Raw genomic sequence first — 24,937 nt, 5'->3', positions numbered from 1 at the left:
ATAAAGATAAATTCTAAAAGCTTCCAAAGATATTAAATAGATCACATGAAATAATTAAGAACCTGAATGAGTTTTGGATTTCTGAACAACACTAGATGCTAGATTTTAAAAATCTGTGGAGCAATGCCTTCAAAACTTTGAATTTCAGTTTTTCAACCTAAAATTACATCTCCAGTCAAACTATCAGTGAAATTGAAGGGTGAATGGGAAACATTTTCAGACATATAAGGATTCAGAAAATACACTTCTGTTTTTAAAGATTTCATTTTTTAAAATTATCTCTACGCCCAATGTGGGGCTCCAACTTACAACTCTGAGATCAAGAGTTTCATGCTCCACCGACTGAGCCAGCCAGGCAGCCCCACAAAATACACTATTTATTTTTCTTGCATACTTTCCTTGGTTGCTTTTGGAAGGTGTGTGTCAGAATAATAAAGGGATAAACCAAGAAAGAGAAAGGAAAGAGATCCAACAGTCAAGACAAAGGTATCCAAGATATCCACATAGAGAATCAAAAGAAATTCAAAGGAACACGGTAAAGGGAATCAATGGGATGATAATGAAGAGAAATTCTAAAATGATAGCTATGTATGTCTCAACTGGGGCAGAACAGAGGGTTAGAGGAGAAATGTCTCTTAAAAAATAAACCAGTTACCTGATGTGTCTGAAGAGAGTTAGATTAATGAGAGATACTCAGAAAACTCAGCAATTCTCAATTAAGACAAGGATTAATTGCATAGAAAAGAACAAGTCCTAAAAGAAGTGAAATGCGACTACAGAACTCAAAAATGAAAGCCATTTCATTGTCATGAAGCAAGCTGAATAATACTTTAAAAATTGTGATATAATTATATTTGGAGGGTGAAAAAAGGTATAAACTAAATCTTCAAATTCCACAGTGAAAAGTCAATCATCATGAAAACTAGAATTCATGAAAAAAAATTCTCAGAGGGGAAAAGATAGAAAAGGTGACAAAAAAGTGGTGGGAGTCATAGGAAAGGAAAATTATATGGGCAATAAAATAAATGTAAGATATGAGTTCTGGAAGGAGAACTTGGGGATGATGCAGAGCTAACAACAAAACTAATTTCCAGGGTTGAAGAAACCTCTGAGTAAAAAGAAGTTCCCTTCTGTGTTGAGCACAATTTATGAGGAGTTTTAACCAGATGTACCTTGGTAGAATTTCTAAGGTTAAAAAAAAAAAAAAAAGAAAAAAGAAAGAAAAAGAAAACTCCACAGAAGTAAAAATCTGATGAATCAGGTTGTATCTTACATATTTGTTTGATGTTGCCCCCAACAAATTTTCTAAAGTTTTGAATTAGTTATCAACATTGAGCTATCAGATTTAATATGAAAATCTGGATTTCTGACTTTCCTTGAAAGACATTATGTGGAAGCACTGGGCCAGAATTGGCACAGACAGCTGTCTCCTAGACTTAACTAGTGTTTACCCCTCTAACATGGTATATAAATTGTCTCATTAGCCAGTCTTCCCACCACTGTCATATCTCATAGGGACCTTCAAGCAAGTCTCAGTTGCCATCTACATTTACAGTATTGCCTTTCTTAATTTCACCTTCATTCCTGGTAGGTTTTTGCGGGATTTGTAAATCTGGGTTAACAGTTTTTTAGCACAATAAAATTTTATTCCACTTTATTCTGGCCTCCATGGTTTACAAAGAGAGAAGTCCAGTCATTCAAATAATTGTTTCCCTATAAGTAATGCATTATTTTTCTGTGGTTCTTTCATTACCTTTTTGGTCACCCATTTGCAGCAATTTGATTATGATGTGTCTGGGTATGGATTTCTTTGTGTTTATCTTGTTTGGGGTGGCTGAGCCTTTTGAACTGATACATCTTTCACCAAATTTGGTAAGCCATTATTTCTTCAAATACTTTTTCCAGTCCTGAACTTTCTCCTTCTGGGACTTCAAGGACATGAATGTTAAAACTCTGTTGTCTCACATGTCCCTGAAGCTATAGATTCTTTTTAAGTTTTTGATCTTTATTCTGGTATTTATGTGAACTAGTTTGGCTCATCTTTAAGTTCACCAATTTTTCTCTGTTATTTCCATTCTATTGAGCTTATGCAGTAGTTTTAAAAATTTTGGCCACTATATTTTCTAGTTCTAAAATTTCCATTTCTTTTATACCTTCTGTATTTTAATTGGAATTTTTGCTATGTAGTTTATGGATTCTGTATATATATTTTATATATTACCTCCTTATCAGATATATGATTTGCATACATTTTCTCCCATTCTGTAGGTTGTCTTTTCATTTTGTTGACCATTTCCTTTGCTGTGCAGATTTTGAGTTTGATGTAGTCCCACTCATTTATTTTTGCTTTTGCTGTCTTTATTTTGTCAAATCCAAAAAATTGCCAAGGATCTAAGAGCTTACTGCCTACATTTTCTTCTAGGAATTTTGTGGTTTCAAGTCTTATTTATGTTCAGGTCCTTAATCCATTTTGGGCTGATTTTTGTATATGATGTAAGATAGTGGTCCAGTTTCATTCTTTCATATGTGGCTGTCCAGTTTTCCCAAAACCATTTATTGAAGAGACTGTCCTTTCCCCACTGTATGTTCTTGGATTCGTTGTTAAAAATTAATTAACCATATATGTGTGGGTTTAATTCTGGGCTCTCTATTTTGTTCCATTGATTGATGCATCCGTTTTTATGCCAATACCATATTGTTTTGATTTTTATACCTTTTAATATAGTTTGAAATCAGGAAGTGTGATGCCTCCAAGACTGTTTTGGCTATTTGCGTCTTTCATGGTTCTAGACAATTTTATGATTGTTCTATTTCTATAAAAGGCACCACTGGAATTTTGATAGGGATTGCATTGAATCTGTAACTTGCTTTGGGTAGTGTCTATTTATTTGTGTTTTTTCCATTTCTTTCATCAATGTCTTATAGTTTTCAGTGTACAGGTCTTTCACCTTATTGGCTAAATTTATTCCTAGGTATTTTATTCTTTTTGATGCAATTGTAAAAGGGATTTTCTCAATTTCTCTTCTGAATGTTCATTGTTAGTGTATAGAAATGTAATCGTTTGTTTATTTATTTATTTATTTATTTATTTATTTAGAGCTAGAGCTCACAAGTGGGACAGGGGCAGAGAGAAAGATAATTCCAACCGGGCTCCGTGCTGTCAGCCCAGAGTCCAACATGTGGCTCGATTCCATGAATTGTGAGATCATGACCTGAGCCAAAATCCAGAATCAGATGCTTAACAGACTGAGACACTCAGGTGTCCCTGCAACTGATTTTTATATATTGATTTTGTATCCTGGACCTTCACTGAATTCATTTATTAATTTTAATAGTTTTTAGTGGAGTCTTTAAAGTTTTGTATATATAATATCATGTCATCTGCAAACATAGATGGTTTTATTTCTTCCTTTCTAATTTAGATGCCTTTTCTTTCTTTTTCTTGTCTAATTATTCTAAGGCTTCTAGTACTGTTTAATAAGTGGTGAGAGTAGGCATCCTTGTCTTATTCCTGATCTTAGAAGAAAAGCTTTCAGTTGAGTATGTTAGCTATAGGCTTACATATATGGACTTTATTACGCTGAGGTACATTCCCCTATATACCCACTTTGTTGAGAGTTTTATTCATGGATGGATGTTGAAAAAGACATTTTTAATGAAACTTTACTTAATGTAAAATTTTTAATTCATATGGAAGACAAAGTAAAACCAAGCACTTCTGAAGGAAAGGATGGAGAGTTCTCTCACCAGAGATCAGGACTTTTTATAAAAGTAAGAGCAATTAGGGGCACCTGGGTGGCTCAGTCGGTTAAGCACCCGACTTTGGCTGAGGTCATGATCTTGTGGTTTGTGAGTTCGAGCCCTGCGTCAGGGTCTGTGCTGACAGCTCAGAGCCTGGAGCCTGCTTCAGATTCTGTGTCTCCCTTTCTCTCTGGCCCTCCCCTGCTCACAGTGTTTCTCTGTGTCTCTCAAAAATAAATAAACACTTAAAAAAAAAGGCAAGGCATAAAATAATACATATTATAGTATGATTACATGTCTATAAAATTCACACCCAACTAAAACTAAACTACATATTGTGGATGGCACTCTTAGTAAAACTATGAAAGGACGCAAAGATCTTGTGGACACAAAGAGATCTGTGCTGGTAGTGTTGTAGTTTTTTACCTGGGTAATGGTTACATGAAAGTTCATTTCATAACTGTTTAAATGTCCACCTGCAGCTTGTTACATTATTTTTAATAATTTCCAATAAAAAGAATGACAACATATTAACTTCTGCTAGGCATATCTATCTCCGTAGGCATAAGTAGACAGACAGATACAAGAAAAAGAAGCTGACATACAAACTAACATAAATCAGAACTTGTTATTGAACAGGCAGATAAAACAAAGATGAAGTAAGCTAAATGATGAAAGGGTGCTAAATTGTGTGTGTGCGTGCGTGTAGGGGGGAGGGAGGTTAATGGATTTGGACTCTTAATTTATACTTTATTGAAAAAGAAACTAAAAATGGATTTAAATGGTATAAAACAAATCGCAGAAAACTAAAAAACAACAAAAATTTATAAAATTCATCACAATAATCATTTAAGGAGCTGACTACAAACACATTACAACATACACATTAAAGACACCAATGCAAATTAAAATTAAAAAGCAAAAGCACCTTCTAGAAATGGGTACATAGATATTCTTATTACATAAAGTCCATAAAATTTGAAAAAATAAGGATAGTAGTAGGTAAAAAGGGCAAAATTTAGTAGTGAACAAGTTAAAGAGCACCATTAAGATGAAAATGTCCACTCTCACTAGTACTCACTATAATGACATGAAAACAATCCAGTATACCAAGAAATTGTAAAATTTATTAGAGATGATAATGGCATTAAAATTGTGTAAGGGAAAAAAATGTCCATATTTTTTACAACTACAAATTGAGATTACGCAAAGGTGAAATGACGTCAAAGCTCCGGTTTATTTGAAAATACTTGACCAACCAGGATAAGATAAAGCACTGGCCTCCTGGCTCCTGCTCCCTGAACACAGCCAATGCACACCTGCTTCAGGGCCCTGGAATGTTTGGCTTCCACCCTCTGTAATGTTCTTCCTTCCACTAACCACATACAATGATTTACTGTTGTACTTCTTCACATTTCTGTCCAAATGTCACTTAACTGGAAAAGTTAGTCTTACCCCATCATATGAGATAGTATCCTCTACGCTCTTCCTCTACTTTGTTTTTCTTATTAGCACTGTTACATGACCTATATATTCATTTATTTTTATATCTCTCTCAGCACTAGAAGGTAAGCTCCAGGAATAGAGATTTTGCATGTTCTGTTCACTGCTGTAATATCAGTGTTAAGAATAGTGCTGGGCATACAACAGGTACTCAATAAACATATACTGAATGAATCAATGTGCTGTCCTGTTTTAACTCGTTCATATCAAGTTTTGTTTATCTTTGCTAGCTTTAAGTTCTCAATGGAGGTACAGAGCCTTTATTTCCAACATTCTATCTAAAGTTAACAACACGCACACTCATGTATCTATGTGGATATAGTATCTGTGTGGATCAACTTCTCTTCTATATCCTTAGCCCTCATTTTTTCTGAGCTCCCTATTTTAACCTCTTTTATGATGGTTCTACTTTATAGAAGCTATATATAGGTGTGTTCCAGTACTCCTATTAAGCTATAAATTCTGAAATTGCTTATTCCTTTTTTTAATCTCTGCAGTACCTCTGAGAGTACCTCACACATTCAAAAATCAGTAAATGTTTGTTCTAAGTATGAATGAATCAATGGCTGTATGAGCTACTTCATCTAAAACACCCTAAAGAGAAATACAAATCAAAACCACACTCAGGTATCACCTCACGCCAGTCAGAGTGGCCAAAATGAACAAATCAGGAGACTATAGATGCTGGAGAGGATGTGGAGAAACAGGAACCCTCTTGCACTGTTGGTGGGAATGCAAATTGGTGCAGCCGCTCTGGAAAGCAGTGTGGAGGTTCCTCAGAAAATTAAAAATAGACCTACCCTATGACCCAGCAATAGCACTGCTAGGAATTTATCCAAGGGATACAGGAGTACTGATGCATAGGGGCACTTGTACCCCAATGTTCATAGCAGCACTCTCAACAATAGCCAAATTATGGAAAGAGCCTAAATGTCCATCAACTGATGAATGGATAAAGAAATTGTGGTTTATATACACAATGGAATACTATGTGGCAATGAGAAAAAATGAAATATGGCCCTTTGTAGCAACGTGGATGGAACTGGAGAGTGTAATGCTAAGTGAAATAAGCCATACAGAGAAAGACAGATACCATATGGTTTCACTCTTATGTGGATCCTGAGAAACTTAACAGGAACCCATGGGGGAGGGGAAGGAAAAAAAAAAAAAAAAGAGGTTAGAGTGGGAGAGAGCCAAAGCATAAGAGACTGTTAAAAACTGAGAACAAACTGAGGGTTGATGGGGGGTGGGAGGGAGGGGAGGGTGGGTGATGGGTATTGAGGAGGGCACCTTTTGGGATGAGCACTGGGTGTTGTATGGAAACCAATTTGTCAATAAATTTCATAAAAACAAATAAATAAATAAATAAAACACCCTAAAGAAAATAAGCCTTTGGCAATGTAAAAAAAAAAAAAAAAAAAAAAAAAAAAAGTCAGGAGATAGTGATGCTTCTTTAAGACTAAATACAAAAGAGGATGAGAAAGTGATAAGAAATTAGATCCAAAATATGGATAGAAAGGAATATCATTAGAGAGCGTAGAGGAGGGCACTGGCTGGTTAGAATTGGGCAATTACAAGAGGAAATGGAAAGAAGTATAAGCGAAGAAAAGCAGGTAGAGTGTGTTAAGTAAGAGGAAAAGGTAAGGTCATTTGAAAGTTCATGCTGAAAGGCTGACTTTTGTACAATAGGCCTAAGGGGAGATTCCCAGAGAGCACCTCAAAGGTGCAGTCTCTCCAATGACCAACTGAGTAATTACCTGACGAGCTTCACTTACCTGGCCACTGGTCTCTTGTTAGTTCTCTGTCAACCAACCAGGGCTCCTTCCCCTGCTCCAAAAAGGAGATCACATCTGGTTTAGAAACAGAATGTCCTGCTTATAAAAGAAGGAGATAAGTTTATGATGAGAATATACCAGTATTCAAATTCAGTCCCTTCATTAAGAAAAGGTCAAAGAAAGGTATATCAGATTTATGAAACAACATAGGACTTGAAACTCCCCATATCTCAGTGTAGCTTCTTTGTTCTAACACTACAATATTAAAAACATTCTTCTAAGAACAGGATGTAGAAATACCTACTTAAAAGGCAGGTATTTTACATGGGAGAAAATAGAGCTTCTGACGGCAGAATCTGATTATGGACAGACGTCCTTACCCATTGAAACCAGGTGGCTGTAATTCTCCAACATCACATCTCTGTATAAATCTTTCTGATCATCATTCAGGCATTCCCACTCCTCCTGAGAGAAGTCTATGGACACATCACTGAACATCACTGATTCCTGGAACAACAACAATGTATATGACTTGATTAATAAAAAGAAATGTTTTATATTTTTGTTTTTGTTTTGTTTTTGGTAAAGGAAAGAGAGAAGAAAAGAATAAAGGGAGAAGTGAAAAATAGCAAGCATATAGAGTGGGGCTGGATGTTTCGGACGCAAGTGGAGGACCGTAAACAAATAAGCAGGACTGAATCTTGTGTTTCCATGTTTATTCTGTTTCCCCCAGACAAAATTAGGAAGGTACAAAATCCAGCTAAGAGGGGCATCCCAATTAAGTGAAATAGTATATACAAATGGCTAGCATAATCCTTGCCATTCAGTACATATAAGCTTTTTTTCTCTACTTGCCCTACAGTAAGTTACCAACACATGTGAGCCTCTTTCTTTCTCTTCTTTTCCCAAATAGCTAAGAGTAAAATTTCAGAATAAGGGATAAAGAGAAGACATTAAAACCATCCAGAGGAGAGCAGATCGTATAAAAGACATCAAGAATCAGAGAGGCAATGAGGTTCTCAAGAACACTACTAAAAACAAGAAATGGTAAGAATAATTCTTCAATATGCTGATAGAGAAAAGAAATTCTCACCTACATTCCATAACTAAACTATCATTCTGTTGTGACGGTTGAAAAAAGACATTTCTAGACATAAAAGGACCTCATAATTTCTTAGGAAAGTACCAGAAGATGTGCTCCACCAAAAAGAAGGAAGTAAACCAGAAAAGAACAAGACGTAGTATTCAAGAAATAGGTGAATTAACACAGGAGAACAGTGAAGGAAAATCTCAGGAAAACCACAAAAATGGAAGCCTTGGGAAAACTATGCAGTAGTCTAGAGAGTAACAGGACCAGGTGGGAGCAGGGTGAAAAAGGGAATGGAGATGGCAGTCTCCATACTCAAAACGAATTAATGTGTTTGATCAGATGGAAAAAATGGACAATGAAGGAAATGGGGGGAGAAAAAGCAATTAACCGCAGGAAAAATGAAAGGCTGTAATAGAATGGAGCTATGAGCTGGCTCATCAGTAAGCAATAGTTGCAGTCATAATATTGTGTACACTACTGATTTGACAAAAAAAATTGTAATATGATTAATAACTATCAGAGAAAATGAAGGGTGCGATACAAGAATATACAATGTCCCTTCCACTTTGTAGTAAGTCAAGAGAGTAAAATTGATTCACCAAAAGATAGCAATTAAACCATATTCAAGACAGTTGAGGGCAATCACCTTTTGGGAGTGGGTGATGGGGCAAGATTAGAATAGCACTACTTTACTTGCAAAATGTGTAAAATGACTTTAAAAAATATTTTATCTTAGAAAATTAAATTTGCGTAAAATTCAAGACTGATCCTTTCTCATGTCACACTATTATATAGTAAGAGTTAATTCCTTGTTATAACAATTTATTTTTTAAGAATAAAAAAAATTTTTTTTAATTTATTTAGGCAATCTCCATACTCAACATGGGGCTTGAACTCACAACCCCAAGATCAAGAGCTCCTCTGACTAAGCCAGCCAGGTGCACCTTAATAAATTCTTTTCATTAGCATATTTTTTTCACTGAATAATATTCTATCACATGGATATAAAACAAGTTTTCTTTTGTTTTCAGATATTGATGTTAAAGTAATTTTTAAATCCCTAATACTGGCCCAATTTTACTTATAACTATCCATTGCTCAACAGTAAATTCCCTTTGTTCCTGAGATATAGGAAGGTGACAGAAAATGATCCAAATTCACACAATGGCATTACTGAAGTCTATTTATTATGGATGATCTGTTAAGATATAGGTGTCAGAGTTTTGTACTAACTATGAGTCATATCCCCAAACCTGAAAGGCTCATACACCAGGAGATCTTCCATGTACTAAGAATGATATCAAACAAAACCATTCCACATATTTTCTTCTTGGAAACCCTAGGTCTGTGATGATCAGGCCTTTTCCCTATGAGGTGCCCCTAATTATTTATCTCTATCTCATCAAATCACTGTCCAAGCAAATTAGATTCATTAACAAATGGGGAACACATTTCTATTCTTGTTGGCAGAAGTCTAAGACAGAAGATCTGAAGGACTTACTAAATGAATTTGTAAACGTTGCTTAAAAGAAGAGGGAACTGGGAAGGACACTGGGTTTTTATGAAGAAATGAGGGTCAGGTTCCTGAATGGACCATGTAAAAGTTTTTTTTTTGGAGCCTGGCCTCAATGAGACCATTTTTACATTATGTAATTAACAATCTCTTTGTGAGAACAAACAAGGATTCTTGATGGAATCCATAAGAATTTTCTGAAGGATTTATAATCTGATTAAGACCTCTTCACAGAAACTTGTTAACCAACAACTTGGCTGGCCCTTAACCGTTACCCGTAATTTGAGAGTGTAAAAATCTTTAACCAGACCTTGTTTCTTTTTTCCAACAATGGTTATAGAACCAATTCTTTTTTCTATAAATATCTCCACCAAGAGAGAAATTTTTGAATTGACTTATTGAAGATCTTTCTCTTTAGAGCAAGGTTAAGAGAACTTTAGCACAGCTTTTAACTAAACTGTCTGAAAAAGTTTTTGTTTTTTTTTTTAAACATCAAAAATATCATGATGAAGGAGGCAAATGTTTACATGTACTAGGGGTAAAAATAACTCTCTTTGAGCAAAAGGAAACAGCATCTCACCTGAGCCATGGCTTTGGTATTTGCAGAAAAAGATCAGTCTTCCTCTGGGATCCTTTTGGAAAAGGGCAGAACTGGGGAAGGCAAAAGAAGCTACATAAGATCCCACTTGGTGCATAGCTCCCAGATGATCATTCCCCTCTGTTCACCCCACACAAATACAAATAAAAAAGGGGTATCAGTGAGAAAAATGGGCAAATCTTTCATTATTCCCTACTCCAGAGACCTCAGGCTTTGAAGTAGGATAGATTTCAGCAATCTAATATGGGCTTGGTGAATATAGTATACATATATACACATCTACACACAAAGATATAATTTTTTTACACAACTGATTGCATATTATATACACTGTTATACACATTTCTATTTTTACTTAATGCACCTTTAAAAAAATTTTTTTTAATGTTTATTTATTTTTGAGACAGAGCATGAACGGGGGAGGGTCAGAAAGAGAAGGAGACACAGAATCTGAAGCAGGCTCCATCCAGGCTCTGAGCTGTCAGCACAGAGCCCGACGTGGGGCACGAACTCAGGGACCACGAGATCATGACCTGCAGATGCTAAACGCTTAACCGCTTAACTGACTGAGCCACCCAGGCGCCCCTTTACATAATGTATCTTGAACTGGAACATAACTTGTACCCACAGAGCTGAAATTCCCTTAGCTACATTGTATTTCATTAAATGGATACACTTTTATTTAACCAATCTGCGGCCCATGACCATTTGGGGCTGTTTCTTGTCTTCTATTACAAACAATGCTGTAATAAATATCCTTGTATAGAGGTGCCTAGGTGGCTCAGTCAGTTTAATGTCTGACTCTTGATTTTGGCTCAGGTCATGATTTGATGGCTCCTGAGTTCCAGCTCCAAGTCTGGCTCTGCACTGATAGTGCGGAGCCTGCTTGGGATTCTCTCTCTCCCCCTCCCCTGCTTGTGCACACACACTCACTCTCTCTCTCTCAAAATAAATTAAAAAAAAATCCTTGCATATATACCATTTTACCTTTATACGAATTCCAAATAACTCCTAAAAGTTGATCATATACATTTTAGTTTGGATATACATTTGTCTAAACAGTTTTTAATGATCTTGTTTTGTACAATCAAGTCCTGTGTCCTGAACAAGAAATAACTGGTTGATGAACCAGATCCTCTAATCTTACACAGTTTGAGACGATTTTTGGGATTAATGAATCTTAAGAAAACTGAAACCCAGGAAAGCGAACACAGCAATATTACAAAAACTTTAGGAAGATGATTAATTCGCGTAACAATGGGAAGAAATTAAAAAGTATAGAAATAATGTAGAAATGGACTAAATCCATATCACTGATGCTTTAGAATAGATTTTAACTGTAAGTGTAGTAATAAAATTTGTAATAATTGTATACATGATATGTGCTTAAGATGTTTAAAATGACCCAAAGGGGGCGCCTGGGTGGCGCAGTCGGTTACGCGTCCGACTTCAGCCAGGTCACGATCTCGCGGTCCGTGAGTTCGAGCCCCGCGTCAGGCTCTGGGCTGATGGCTCAGAGCCTGGAGCCTGCTTCCGATTCTGTGTCTCCCTCTCTCTCTGCGCCTCCCCCGTTCATGCTCTGTCTCTCTCTGTCCCAAAAATAAAATAAATAAACGTTGAAAAAAAAATTAAAAAAAAAATGACCCAAAGAACATTATACTAAAATACTAATAGATGTCTAAATTGTTTAAGAGGAGTAACTTAATTTGAGATCGATGTTGAAATGTTTCATAAAATATGTTCTTTTTGTTTATTAGATATAGGAATATAATAAACTGAGCATTATAAAGGGCAGTGAACATCCCTATGTACAAAACTCCTTGATGATTAAACAATTTATCAATAACTGTATGTAAAAGTGACCACCCAGGACAAAGATCCTTGTTATCAATTATTTAATGGATACACCTACCCCTAGCACTTACTGCATTCCACTAAGGGTGTGTGTGTGTGTGTGTGTGTGTGTGTGTGTGTGTGTGTGTGTATTTATTTATTTATTTCAGGAAATGAAAACCAAGGTAATCCACAAATGTCTCTTCTTTAAAACCTGAAAGCACTCCTTTAATATTTTTATTATTATTACTATTTATTAAGCTCTTAGTTTGTTTTTCAAATCGACCAACATAATCTATTATGTGCCAGGCACTGTGCTATATACTAAAGAATCAACAGTAATCCAGAAAGACTTGGAAACAACTCCTTCTCCCATACTTCCCATACTTTTCTGGTCTCTCCTACTGGTCTTTCCTTGGTTAAAGGGACAATCTCAAGTGCTGCACCTTCCAAGTCAAATGAGCAAGGAACCCCCCGCCCCTTTTTTTAATTTTAGAGACAGAGTACACACACAAAGCAGGGGAGAGGGGCAGAGGGAGAAAGAATCTTAAGTGGGGTCCACACTCAGCATGAGTGGAGTCCAACACGGGGCTCAATTCCATAACCCTGGGATTATGACCTGAGCCACAATCAAGAGTTGGACCTTCAACTGACTGAGCCACCCAGGTGACGTGGTCAGGAAACATTCTTATTTCAATAGCTCCATATTATGTCTGTTACATTCCCAACCCTCTTCATCTTTGCTCCTAGAGTATATCATCTCCAGCTGAATTCTTGCATCTGGGGGATCTGCCCTTTCCTTCTTCTTTTATTTTTTTTAAGTTTATTTATTTATTTTTGAGAGAGAGAGAGAGAGAGAGAGAGAGAGAGAGAGAGAACGTGCGCACAAGTGCAGGAGAGACAGAGAGGAGAGACAGAATCCCAAGCAGGCTCCACGCTATCAGCGCAGATCCCAGTGTGGGGCTCGAACTCACCAACTGTGAGATCATGACCTGAGCTGAAACCAAGAGTTGGACACTCAACCAACTGTGCCACCTAGGCGCCCCTGACCCTTCCTTTTAAAACCAGTAATCTCTGTGGCCAAGACTGTAGTATGTTTACAAAATGACCACATGTTGGGTATGGAGCACCGCCAAAAGATACCACTACAGACAAGAGAGCCCTCTGAAATCTACTAAATAAAATTTTTGAGAATTTTGCACTCTTCTAAACAAGCAGTCTTTTAATAAAAATATAATGTTTAAATTATTTCCAACATTATCCTGAAAATTTCTTGTATACTAAGAATTGTATTTGTTAGTAAAAGAGACCTGAAAAGCACTTTAATTTTTCTGATATAACGAGAAGGCTAGATGTAGGTAGTGGTTGCCCTTGGCCTCCATCGTTTTCGACACAATATCTATCATCCAATTAAAAAATGCTAGATAGGGGCGCCTGGGTGGCTCAGTCGATTAAGCGTCCAACTTCGGCTCAGGTCATGATCTCATGGTCCGTGAGTTCGAGCTCTGCGTCGGGCTCTGTGCTGACAGCTCAGAGCCTGGAGCCTGCTTCAGATTCTGTGTCTCTCTCTCTCTCTGACCCTCCCCCATTCATGCTCTGTCTCTCTCTGTCTCAAAAATAAATAAACATTTAAAAAAAATTAAAAAAAAATAAAAAATGCTGGATATGCTCAGAGATAAAGCCAGAAAACAGAACCATGGACAATACAGATATTAGAGTTGGCAAACAATTTAAAATAGCTTTAAAATAGTTTTAAAATGTTAAAAACAACCAAAATATAAGGAAATGGGTAAGATAAAGAAATTAAACAGAACTGAAATCTGTAAAAAAGAACCAAATAGGCAACCTACATCAGTAAATGAGGAAATTAAGAAATTAGGGCACCTGGCTGGCTTAGGCACAAGAACACATGATTCTTTTTTTTTTTTTTTCCAACGTTTATTTATTTTTGGGGCAGAGAGAGACAGAGCATGGACGGGGGAGGGGCAGAGAGAGAGGGAGACACAGAATCGGAAACAGGCTCCAGGCTCTGAGCCATCAGCCCAGAGCCTGACGCGGGGCTCGAACTCACGGACCGCGAGATCGTGACCTGGCTGAAGTCGGACGCTTAACCGACTGCGCCACCCAGACGCCCCATGATTCTTGATCTCAGGGCCGTGACTTTGAGCCCCACATTGGATATAGAGATTACCAAATAAATAAATAAACTAAGAAGAAAGAAAGAAGGAAGGAAGGAAGGGAGGGAGGGAGGGAGGGAGGGAGGGAGGGAGGGAGGGAGGAAGGAAGGAAGGAAGGAAGGAAGGAAGGAAGGAAGGAAGGAAGGAAGGAAATTAAGAGAATTACTGAACTCAGAGGCACCTGGGTGGCTAAGTCAGTTAAGTGTCCAACTTCAGCTCAGGTCATGATCTCGTGGTTAGTGGGTTGAAGTCCCACATCGGGCTTTGTGCTGACTGCAGGGAGCCTGCTTCATATTCTGTATCCCTCTCTCTCTGCCCCCTCCCCCGCTCTCCAAAACAAATAAACATTAAAAAAATTAAAAAGAAAAGAGAATTAATGAACTGAAAGACAAGTCAAAAACAAACAAAAAAAATCCACATAAAGTAGAAAAAAAGAACAGAAAGAACAGAAGTGAGTATAAGACAAAAGGGACACAGTCCAAAGATTTACCATATATGTAAGTGGAGTGTCTGAGGAATAAAAGAGATTGGAGAGTAATAATTGTCTGAACTGATTAACTGATTAAAAGCCTCAACAAGAGTTTCAAGCTCAGCAAACCTGAAGAATAATAAATAAAAAGGAAAACACAGAAAACAAAAAGCAAAACCACAACCCGAGAAAAAAGTTTTGAAAGTACCCAGAAGAAAAAATGTTACCAATACCACTGATGAAAATGAGAGGGATAACACAAATGAACAAAATCAAGAATGAAAATGTGAACATCATTATAGATGCCACAGACATTAAAAACATAATAACACTAATAACTTCATGCTCTTAAATTTGAAAGCTTAGATGAAACAAATTCTTTTAAAAACATGCCAAAATGGACAAAACAGACAAAAAACCTGAAACATCTGAAGAGGTAAATTGATTCCACAGTTTAAAATCTTCCTATCAAGAAAAGTTCAGGCCCAAATAGCTTCACCAGTGAATTCTTCCAAATTTAACGAAAACCTTTAATCTTACACATAGTGAATAGAAAAACACAGGGAATTCTTCTTAATCATTTTATGAGGCTAATATAAGACTGATATCAAAACAAAGACATAAAATGAAAATTATGGGCCAATATTTCTCATGAACATACATGCAGAAGTTCATTAGCAGATCTAACCCAGTGAAATTGTTAAAAAGTTTAATACTTTATGGGCAAGTAAGATTTATTTCAGGAATGATAGGTTGGTTCAAGGTATGAAACTTAAGATAATTTACCACATTGATAATAATAGTAAAAAAAATATCCGCTCGAAAGACACAGAAAATGCAATTGCTAAATTCAGCCCCCATTAATGTGAAAATCTTAATGAATGAGAACTTCCGACTTGATAAATAGCATCTACAGTAGGTGTTCTGTAGATGCTAGATACAAGGACAATATAAAAAAAAAAAAATTGTACTTCTAGCAATAAACAACTGGAAAAAAAAATTAAATACCACTGACAATGTCAAATACCCAGGCACAAATATAATAAAAGATGTGCATTGAAAACTACAACAAATCATTGAGAGAAATTAAAGACCTTAACAAATGTAGACATATACTATATTTATTGATTGGAAGATTCAATATTGATAGGATGTCAATTCTCCCCAAATTAACATATAGATTCACAAACAAAACCCCAGCAAGGATTTTTTATTTTTGGTGAGAATTAATAAGTTGATTCTGACATCCAAGGAATTTACAACAGCCAAGACAATCTTAAAAAAGAAAAGAAACAAGGTTGGAGAACTAATACTATAGATTTCAAGACAGTGGCATTGATAAAAAAATAAAATAAAATAAAATAATAAAATAAAATAAAATAAAATAAAACAAAACAGAATTACAGTCCAGAAAGAGGATGACAGTATATATCACCTGATTTATGATAAAAGCCTCTAGCATTTCAGATGTGCAAAGATGGTGTTTTCAATAAATACCATACACAAAAACTAATTCAAGATGGACAACAGACTTAAATATGAATGCTAAATCTATAAGAAAACATAGAATATCTGCAGGAACTTGGAAATATAAAGATTTCTTTTCAAGATATGAAAAAAGCACTAATCATAAAAAACAAAGGGCTAAAAACCTGCTAGGAAAATGGGAGAAGACATATACATAGGCATAAGAAAGTACTCAAAAATGATGCCATGTTGAAAGGACACAGGAGCTAATTTGGAGTTCCTAATGGCCAAATCTGGGACAATTTGAGCAACAAATTATATAACAATAATAATGGATTACAACTCATAGAACAAAATAAGTATCCATTAGTTAATAAACAAGTAATTGAATAAACACATGAGGAATAATGGACAGCTTTTTACAGAATTTAATAAATATAGAAGGAATGATGGAAAGAGAAAACCACCACTAGGCACACACCACAGTAATAGTTGTTACAGACAAGAATTATCAATGGGTGAAAGTATGATGAGAACAGTATTTTTTTAAGTTTATTTATTTAAGTAATCTCTACCCCTAACATGGGGCTCAAACACATGACCCTGAGATCCAGAGTCACATGGTCTTATGACTGAACCAGCCAGGCACCCCCATGAGAACGGTAGTTTTGCATAGTCTCTAAAGCATCTCCCCACAAGATACTTATTAACTAAAAAGAGAAAAATAGTTTTATAAGGAAGAAACCTGGCAGATACCATCTCAACCAAGTGATCATAGTTAACATTACCAGTAATGAGATATACTGGTATCATTATATGACACATTGAGAAGAACATAAACACTATTTCTGTGATCTTTTAGCCAAAAATGCATAGTCTAAATTTAACCATGAGGAAAAAGCAGACAAATCCAAATTGAAAGACATTCTACAAGAAAACTGGCCAGTACCCTTCAGAAGTATCAAGGTCATGAAAGATGAAAAGAACTAAAGAACTATGTCTGATGGGAAGAGACAAGACAACTAAATCAGTGAAGTATTTTATATTGGGTCCTGGAACAGAAAAGGGCACTGATAGGACAATTAGCAAAATTTAAGTAAGGTTTGTAAATTAGTCAAAAATCTTATTTCTGTGTAAATTTCCTGATTTTCATCATTGTACCATGGGCACCTGAGTGAAGAATATATAGGAATTCGGGGAGCCTGGGTGGCTCAGGCAGTTAAGCGTCCAACTTCAGCTCAGGTCATGATCTTGTAGTTCGTGGGTTTAAGCCCCACACTGGGCTCCATGCTGACTGTGTGAAGCCTGCTTGGGATTCTTTCTTTCTCTCCATCGCTCTCTGCCCCTCCCCCACTTGCACACTCTCTCTCAAAATAAATAATACACTTAAGGGGATGCCTGGGTGGCTCAGTCAGTTAAGCATAGGACTTTGGCTCAGGTCATGATCTCATGATTTGTGGGTTCAAGCCGGGCATCTGGCTCTGTACTGACAACTGACAGCCTGGAGCCTGCTTCAGATTCTGAATCTTCCTCACCCTCTGTCCCTCCCAGACTCGCGCGTGCTCGCTCTCTCTCTCAAAAATAAATAAGCATTAAAAAAATTAAAAAATAATAATAAACTTTAAAAAAGAATATATAGGAATTCTTTAAACTACATTTACAATAAGAAAATAAAAAGTTGTCTTTAAATGAAGACAAAAAATTTTTAAGGGCAGTGAGTGAAAAGACCTGAACAGACACTTTAAAAAACAGGATAACTTCTGGGACGCAGCAAAGGCAGTCATAAGAGGAAAGTATATAGCAATCTAGGCCTTCCTAAAGAAGGTAGAATGATCCCAGATACACAACCTAACCTTATGCCTTAAAGAGCTGGAAAAAGAACAGGAAATAAAACCCAAAACCAGCAGAAGACAGGAAATAATAAAGATTAGAGCAGAAATTAATGCTATCAAAACCAAAAAAGCAGAACAGATCAATGAAACCAGAAGCTGATTCTTTGAAAGAATTAACAAAATTGATAAACCACTAGCCAGTTTGACCAAAAAGAAAAAGGAAAGGACCCAAAAAAATGAAATCAAGAACGAAAGAGGAGCGATCACAACCAACATAGCAGAAATAAAAACAATAATAAGAGAATACTATGAGCAATTATATGCCAATAAAATGGGCAACCTGGAAGAAATGGACAAATTCCTAGAAACACATATACTACCAAAACTGAAACAGGAAGAGAGAGAGGAAAACCATAAGGGACTCTTAAAAACTGAGAATAAACTGAGGGTTGATGGGGGGTGGGAGGGAGGGGAAAGTGGGTGATGGGCATTGAGGAGGGCACCTGTTAGGATGAGCACTGGGTGTTCCATGCAAACCAATTTCACAATAAATTTCATATTAAAAAATAATAAATAAAATAAAACCCAAATGCTATAAACTCTGAAAAAAAAAAACCTGAAACAGGAAGAAATAGAAAATTTGAACAGACCCATAACCAGTAAAGAAATCAAATTAGTAATAAAAAACCTCCCAAGAAACAAGAGTCCAGGGCCAGATGGCTTTCCAGGGGAATTCTACCAAACATTTATGGAAGAGATAACACCTATTCTCTTGAAGCTGTTCCAAAAAACAGAAATGGAAGGAAAACTTCCAAACTCATTCTATGAAGTCAGCATTACCTTGATTCCCAAACTAGACAGAGATCCCACTAAAAAGGAGAACTACAGACCAATTTCCCTGATAAACATGGATGCAAAAGATATTAGCCAACCGAATCCAACAATACATTAAAAAAATTATTCACCGTGACCAAGTGGGATTTATACCTGGGATGCAGGGCTGGTTCAATATCCGCAAAACAATTAACGTGATTCATCACATCAATAAAAGAAAGGACAAGAACCATATGATCCTCTCAATAGGTGCAGAGAAAGCATTTGACAAAATACAGTATTCTTTCTTGATCATACTTCGAGGTCATAAAAGCCATATATGAAAGACCCAACACTGATTCCACACTCATTGGGGAAAAACTGAGAGCTTTCCTCCTAAGGTCAGTAACAAGACAGGGATGTCCACTCTCACCAGTTATTCAACATAGTATTGGAAGTCTTAGCCTCTGCAATCGGACAATACAAAGAAATAAAAGGCATCCAAATCGGCCAGGAGGAGGTCAAACTTTTACTCTTTGCAGATGACATGACACTGTATATGGAAAACCCTAAAGATTCCACCAAAAAACTGCTAGAACTGATTCATGAAGTGAGCAAAGTTGCAGGATATAAAAATCAATATACAGAAATCAGTTGCATTCTTATACACCAACAATGAAGCAAAAGAAACAGAAATCAAGGAATTGATCCCATTTACAGTTGCACCAAAAACCATAAAATACCTAGGAATAAATCTAACCAAAGAGGTGAAAAATCTATACGCTGAAAACTATAGAAAGCTTATGACAGAAATTGAAGAAGACATAAAAAAAATGGAAAAAGATTCCATGCTCCTGGATAGGAAGAACAAACATTGTTAAAATGTCAATACTACCCACAGCAATCTACATATTCAACGCAATCCCTATCAAAATAACACCAGCATTCTTCACAGAGCTAGAACAAACAATCCTAAAGTTTGTATGGAACGCGAAAAGACCCCAAACAGCCAAAGCAATCTTGAAAAAGAAAGCCAAAGCAGGAGGCATCACAATCCCAGACTTCAAGCTATACTACAAAGCTGTAATCATCAAGACAGTATGGTACTGGCACAAGAACAGACACTCAGATCAATGGAACTGAATAGAGAACCCAGAAATGGACCTACAGACATATGGCCAACTAATCTTTGACAAAGCAGGAAAGACTATCCAATGGAATAAAGACAGTCTCTTCAGCAAGTGGTGCTGGGAAAACTGGACAGCGACATGCAGAAGAATGAACCTGGACCACTTTCTTACACCATACACAAAAATAAACTCAAAATGGATGAAAGACCTAAATGTAAGACAGGAAGCCATCAAATTCCTCAAGGAGAAAGCAGGCAAAACCTCTTTGATCTTGCCCGCAGCAACTTCTTACTCAACACGTCTCCAGAGGCAAGGGAAACAAAAGCAAAAATGAACTACTGGGACCTCATCAAAATAAAAAGCTTCTGCACAGTGAAGGAAACAATCAGCAAAACTAAAAGGCAACCAACAGAATGGGAGAAGATATTTGCAAATGACATATCAGATAAAGGGTTAGTATCCAAAATCTATAACGAACTTATCAAACTCAACACCCAAAACACAAATAATCCAGTGAAGAAATGGGCAAAAGACATGAATAGACACTTCTCCAAGGAAGACATCCAGATGGCCAACCGACACATGAAAAAATGCTCAACATCACTCATCATCAGGGAAATACAAATCAGAACCACAATGAGATACCATCTTACACCTGTCAGAATGGCTAACATTAACAACTCAGGCAAAAACAGATGTTGGTGAGGATGTGGAGAAAGAGGATCTATCTCTTTTGCACTGCCAGTGGGAATGCAAGCTGGTGCAGCCACTCTGGAAAACAGTATGGAAGTTCCTCAAAAAGTTAAACATAGAAATACCCTACGACCCTTGGTGCAGCCACTCTGGAAAGCAGTGTGGAGGTTCCTCAGAAAATTAAAAATAGACCTACCCTATGACCCAGCAATAGCACTGCTAGGAATTTACCCAAGGGATACAGGAGTACTGATGCATAGGGGCACTTGTACCCCAATGTTTATAGAAGCACTCTCAACAATAGCCAAATTATGGAAAGAGCCTAAATGTCCATCAACTGATGAATGGATAAAGAAATTATGGTTTATATACACAATGGAGTACTACATGGCAATGAGAAAGAACGAAATATGGCCCTTTGTAGCAACGTGGATGGAACTGGAGAGTGTCATGCTAAGTGAAATAAGCCATACAGAGAAAGACAGATACCATATGTTTTCACTCTTATGTGGATCCTGAGAAACTCAACAGAAACCCAAGGAGGAGGGGAAAGAAAAAAAAAAAAAAAAAAAAAAAAGAGGTTAGAGTGGGAGAGAGCCAAAGCATAAGAGACTCTTAAAAACTGAGAACAAACTGAGGGTTGATGGGGGGTGGAAGGGAGGGGAGGGTGGGTGATGGGTATTGAGGAGGGCACCTTTTGGGATGAGCACTGGGTGTTGTATGGAAACCAATTTGACAAAAAATTTCATATATTGAAAAAAATAAAATAAAATAAATTAAAATAAAATAAAATAAAATAAAATAAAATAAAATAAAAAAGAAATACCCTACGACCCAGCAATTGCACTAGTAGGTATTTATCCATGGGATACAGGTGTGCTGTTTCGAAGGGACACATGCACATGGAAAGAGCCCAAATGTCCATCGATGGATGAATGGATAAAGAAGATGTGGTATATATATACAATGGAGTATTACTCAGCAATCAAAAAGAATGAAATCTTGCCATTTGCAACTAAATGGATGGAACTGGAGCGTATTATGGTAAGTGAAATTAGTCAGAGAAAGACAAAATTCACATGACTTCACTCATATGAGGACTTTAAGAGACAAAACAGATGAACATAAGGGAAGGGAAACAAAATATAAAAACAGGGAGGGGGACAAAACAGAAGAGACTCATAAATATGGAGAACAAACAGAGGGTTACGGGAGGGGGTGTGGGAGGGGGGATGGGCTAAATGGGTAAGGGGCATTAAGGAATCTACTCCTGAAATCATTCCTTCACTGTATGCTAACTAATTTGGATGTAAATTAAAAAAAAAAAAAAAAAAACAGGATATACAAGGGGCACCTGGGTGGCTTAGTCAGTAAAGCATCCAACTTCAGCTCAGGTCATGATGTTGTGGTTTCTGAGTTAGAGCCCCAAATCTGGCTTACTGCTGTCAGTGCAGAGCCTGCTTTGGATATTCTGTCTCATCTTTCTGCCTCTTTCCAGCTCATGCTCTCTCTCAAAAATAAACAAGGATTTAAAAACAAAAAATAAATTAAAAAAAAAAAAACCTTTGGAAAACACACACACACACACACACACACACACACACACACCCCAGAATATCCAAATAGCCAATAAACCTGTGAAAAGATGCTGGACATCATTACCCATCAGGGAAACAAATTAAAACTGCGATGAGGAGTGCCTGGGTGGTTAAGCAACCAACTTCAGTTCAGGTCATGATCTCACAGCTCGTGAGTTTGAGCCCCACGTGGGGGCTCTGTGCCCTCAGCAAAGAGCCTGCTTGGAATTCTCACTTTCTCCTCTCTCTCTGCCCCTCCCCTAATTGTGCTTTCTCGCTCTCAAAATAAATAACCTTAAAAAAAAAAAAAAAACTGCGATGAAATTCCACTACATAACCACCAGAATAATTAAAAGACTGGCAATCTCAACAGAGCCAATGTGGAGCAACTCTCATACATTGCTGGATGGATTGGTACAACCACATGAGAAATTGGTAGAATCTATTAAACAAATGCCCACCATATTATCTAGCAATTCCACTCCTAAATATTTAGCCAAGAGAAAAGCATTTACATGTTCACCAAAAACAGAGAATGTTCATAGCAGCAATACAATCTGTAACAGCCAAAAAATGTAAACTATCAAATGTCCATCAACAGTGTAAGCAATTAATACATTGCAATACATCCCCATGTAATGACAACTAAGTACAACTACAGTGGACAACTTGGACGAATCTCAGACATAATGTGGAAGAAGCCAGGCATAAAAGAGCACATGCTATACAATTCCATTCATATGTGAAGTTCAAGAATGGGTAAAACTAATGGCGATAGACTTCTGAACAGTGATTGTGGGAGAAATAACTGGGAAGGGGCATGAGGGAACCTTCTGGGGTGCTGGCCATGTTCTTTATGTTGCTTTAGGAAATTGTGTTACAGCTGTATACTTAGGATTTGTGCACTTTATGCTATATCTCCTAAAGATGTTTTTTAAAACTTTGAGAATCATGTTTTGGTAGAAACATGGAGCAATGAGAAGTTTCAAATATTGCTGTGCAAGCATAAATGTGCACACCCACTTAGGTAATTATTTTGGTACTACTGAGTAAAGTGTAGGATATCATATGAGCCAGCAATTCCACTGTCAGGTAGAGAAACTCATGCACATGTATCCGCTGTAAAAGAATGCTGTGGCAGCGCTGTGTACAAAGTCGGAAACTAGAAACAATTCAAACACCCATCATTAATTGAAGGGATGAATAACAAGGGTATAACTTCAAAGGATGTAATGCAAAGAAAACAAATGAACCACTACTATATTTAATATGACACTTGTCTAAAACATAGTTGTACAAATAAGCAAAATAAAAGACAAAAGACCATATGATAGCATTTGCAAAAGTTTTAAAACGAGGGAAAACCATAGTATAATATGTAGATATACAACCTAAGTGAAAAAACCTCATATATTTATCCAGTCACCCAAAACATAATCACACGACCACCACGGGGACAGACAGCTAGAGGTAACCCATAACCAAAGCAACAGGGCCAACACCCTGGGCCTCAACGGTCACATAAGCACAACCACACATTTACCAAGAGGACATTCAGTCACAACCGCACTGACACAGGCACCACACGCCCGCAGATGGTCGCACAGTCACAATCACACTATCCACAGATAAAACCACATAGAATTCACAAGTACCCCCAACTGTACTCTGCAGCACACAGTCACAGAGTCGCACAATCACACGCCCTAACGGGAACAAACACTATTATTACATCTACCGAGTCACAAGCTCCCCACACCTTCACACACAATGCCGCACGTGGTCCCAATCACTCACTCACTCTCTCCCTTTCTCACACACACAAACACCACCGAGTCACATCCAATCACACCAGAACAGTCACGAGCTCCCAGACCGTGCTGCACACGGGTAATCACTGGAAGCACACACCACAGGAACAGCTAGTCACAACCACACGGTCATTCACTACATACTACCAGCCAGACACAATCACACAACTTCAATCTTACCTCCTCCACCGTACAGAGCCGAGCCTCCGGCCCCGCCCTCTCCTAGGGAGCCTCACCCCAGGCCTTCCAAGCTTCCAAAACAGCGGTACCCTCCACAGCGCTGCAACAGTTGTGGGTGCAGACCTGAGGGTACCGCCAGCGCGTGACTTGGAGGCTGAATTCACGCGAGAATCACAACGATGCCGAGGAGTCCTCTGGGAAATGTAGTCAGAAACTTACCTGTGGCAGGCAAGATGGCTCCCGGTCGCCAGAATTTCTGTCAGGGGTTAGCTGAGGCCCTGCTTAAAGGATTGCGCCCCCTCATGGAACCGTGCACCGGAGGCCTCACAAAGACTGGCACGGCCTTAGGCAGTGGCTTCCAAAAGCTACTCTGACGTGTTTGAAATGGGGTTCCTTCTCCGGCCCACCCTCCTATCCTCAGGAGTTGTACGGACTCAGGAAGAGGAGGGCTAGTTTGGTTTAGGTAAGATAATTCGCACCATTGAGCCTTCTGGGAAATGTAGTTCGGAGCAGGGAGAGCGTTGGATGGACCCTTTGAAATTCGTCTTGCTTCTTCACTGCTTGCGCCTGGCTACACCCCAGAGACTTCTTGGGAGGGTCATTGCGCCCAAGGAGTGCGCAGACTTCTTTGGTCGCTTTTTCGGCCTTTGTTCAGGCGGGAGTTTGGCGTGGGGCTCCTCTGTGCAAACGAGTTGTGGGATCTGAGCTTCTGAGACTTAAAGCTAGGGTGACCAA

At 37.6% G+C, this 24,937-nt stretch overlaps 1 protein-coding gene across 1 annotated transcript in view; it reads right to left on the bottom strand.

Moving 5' to 3' along the window:
• Positions 1 to 24,337, bottom strand: part of LOC115502522 (zinc finger protein 82 homolog) — a 71,715-nt gene extending 47,378 nt beyond the window's left edge. The window contains exons 1-4 of the mRNA XM_030298007.2: positions 24,203 to 24,337; positions 10,203 to 10,273; positions 7,400 to 7,526; positions 7,020 to 7,118 (exon numbers count right to left, since the gene is read on the bottom strand). Of these exons, the coding sequence (XP_030153867.2) occupies positions 7,020 to 7,118; positions 7,400 to 7,526; positions 10,203 to 10,211 (235 nt within the window). The 5' untranslated portion in view covers positions 10,212 to 10,273; positions 24,203 to 24,337. The remainder of the gene's footprint in view (positions 1 to 7,019; positions 7,119 to 7,399; positions 7,527 to 10,202; positions 10,274 to 24,202) is intronic.
• Between the last annotated feature and the right edge of the window lie 600 nt (positions 24,338 to 24,937).

The sequence above is a fragment of the Lynx canadensis genome, chromosome E2 (assembly GCF_007474595.2).
Source record: "Lynx canadensis isolate LIC74 chromosome E2, mLynCan4.pri.v2, whole genome shotgun sequence".
NCBI lineage: Eukaryota > Metazoa > Chordata > Mammalia > Carnivora > Felidae > Lynx > Lynx canadensis.
The sequence above is the reverse complement of the archived record's forward strand: the minus strand, read 5'-3'. Positions and strand labels throughout refer to the sequence as shown.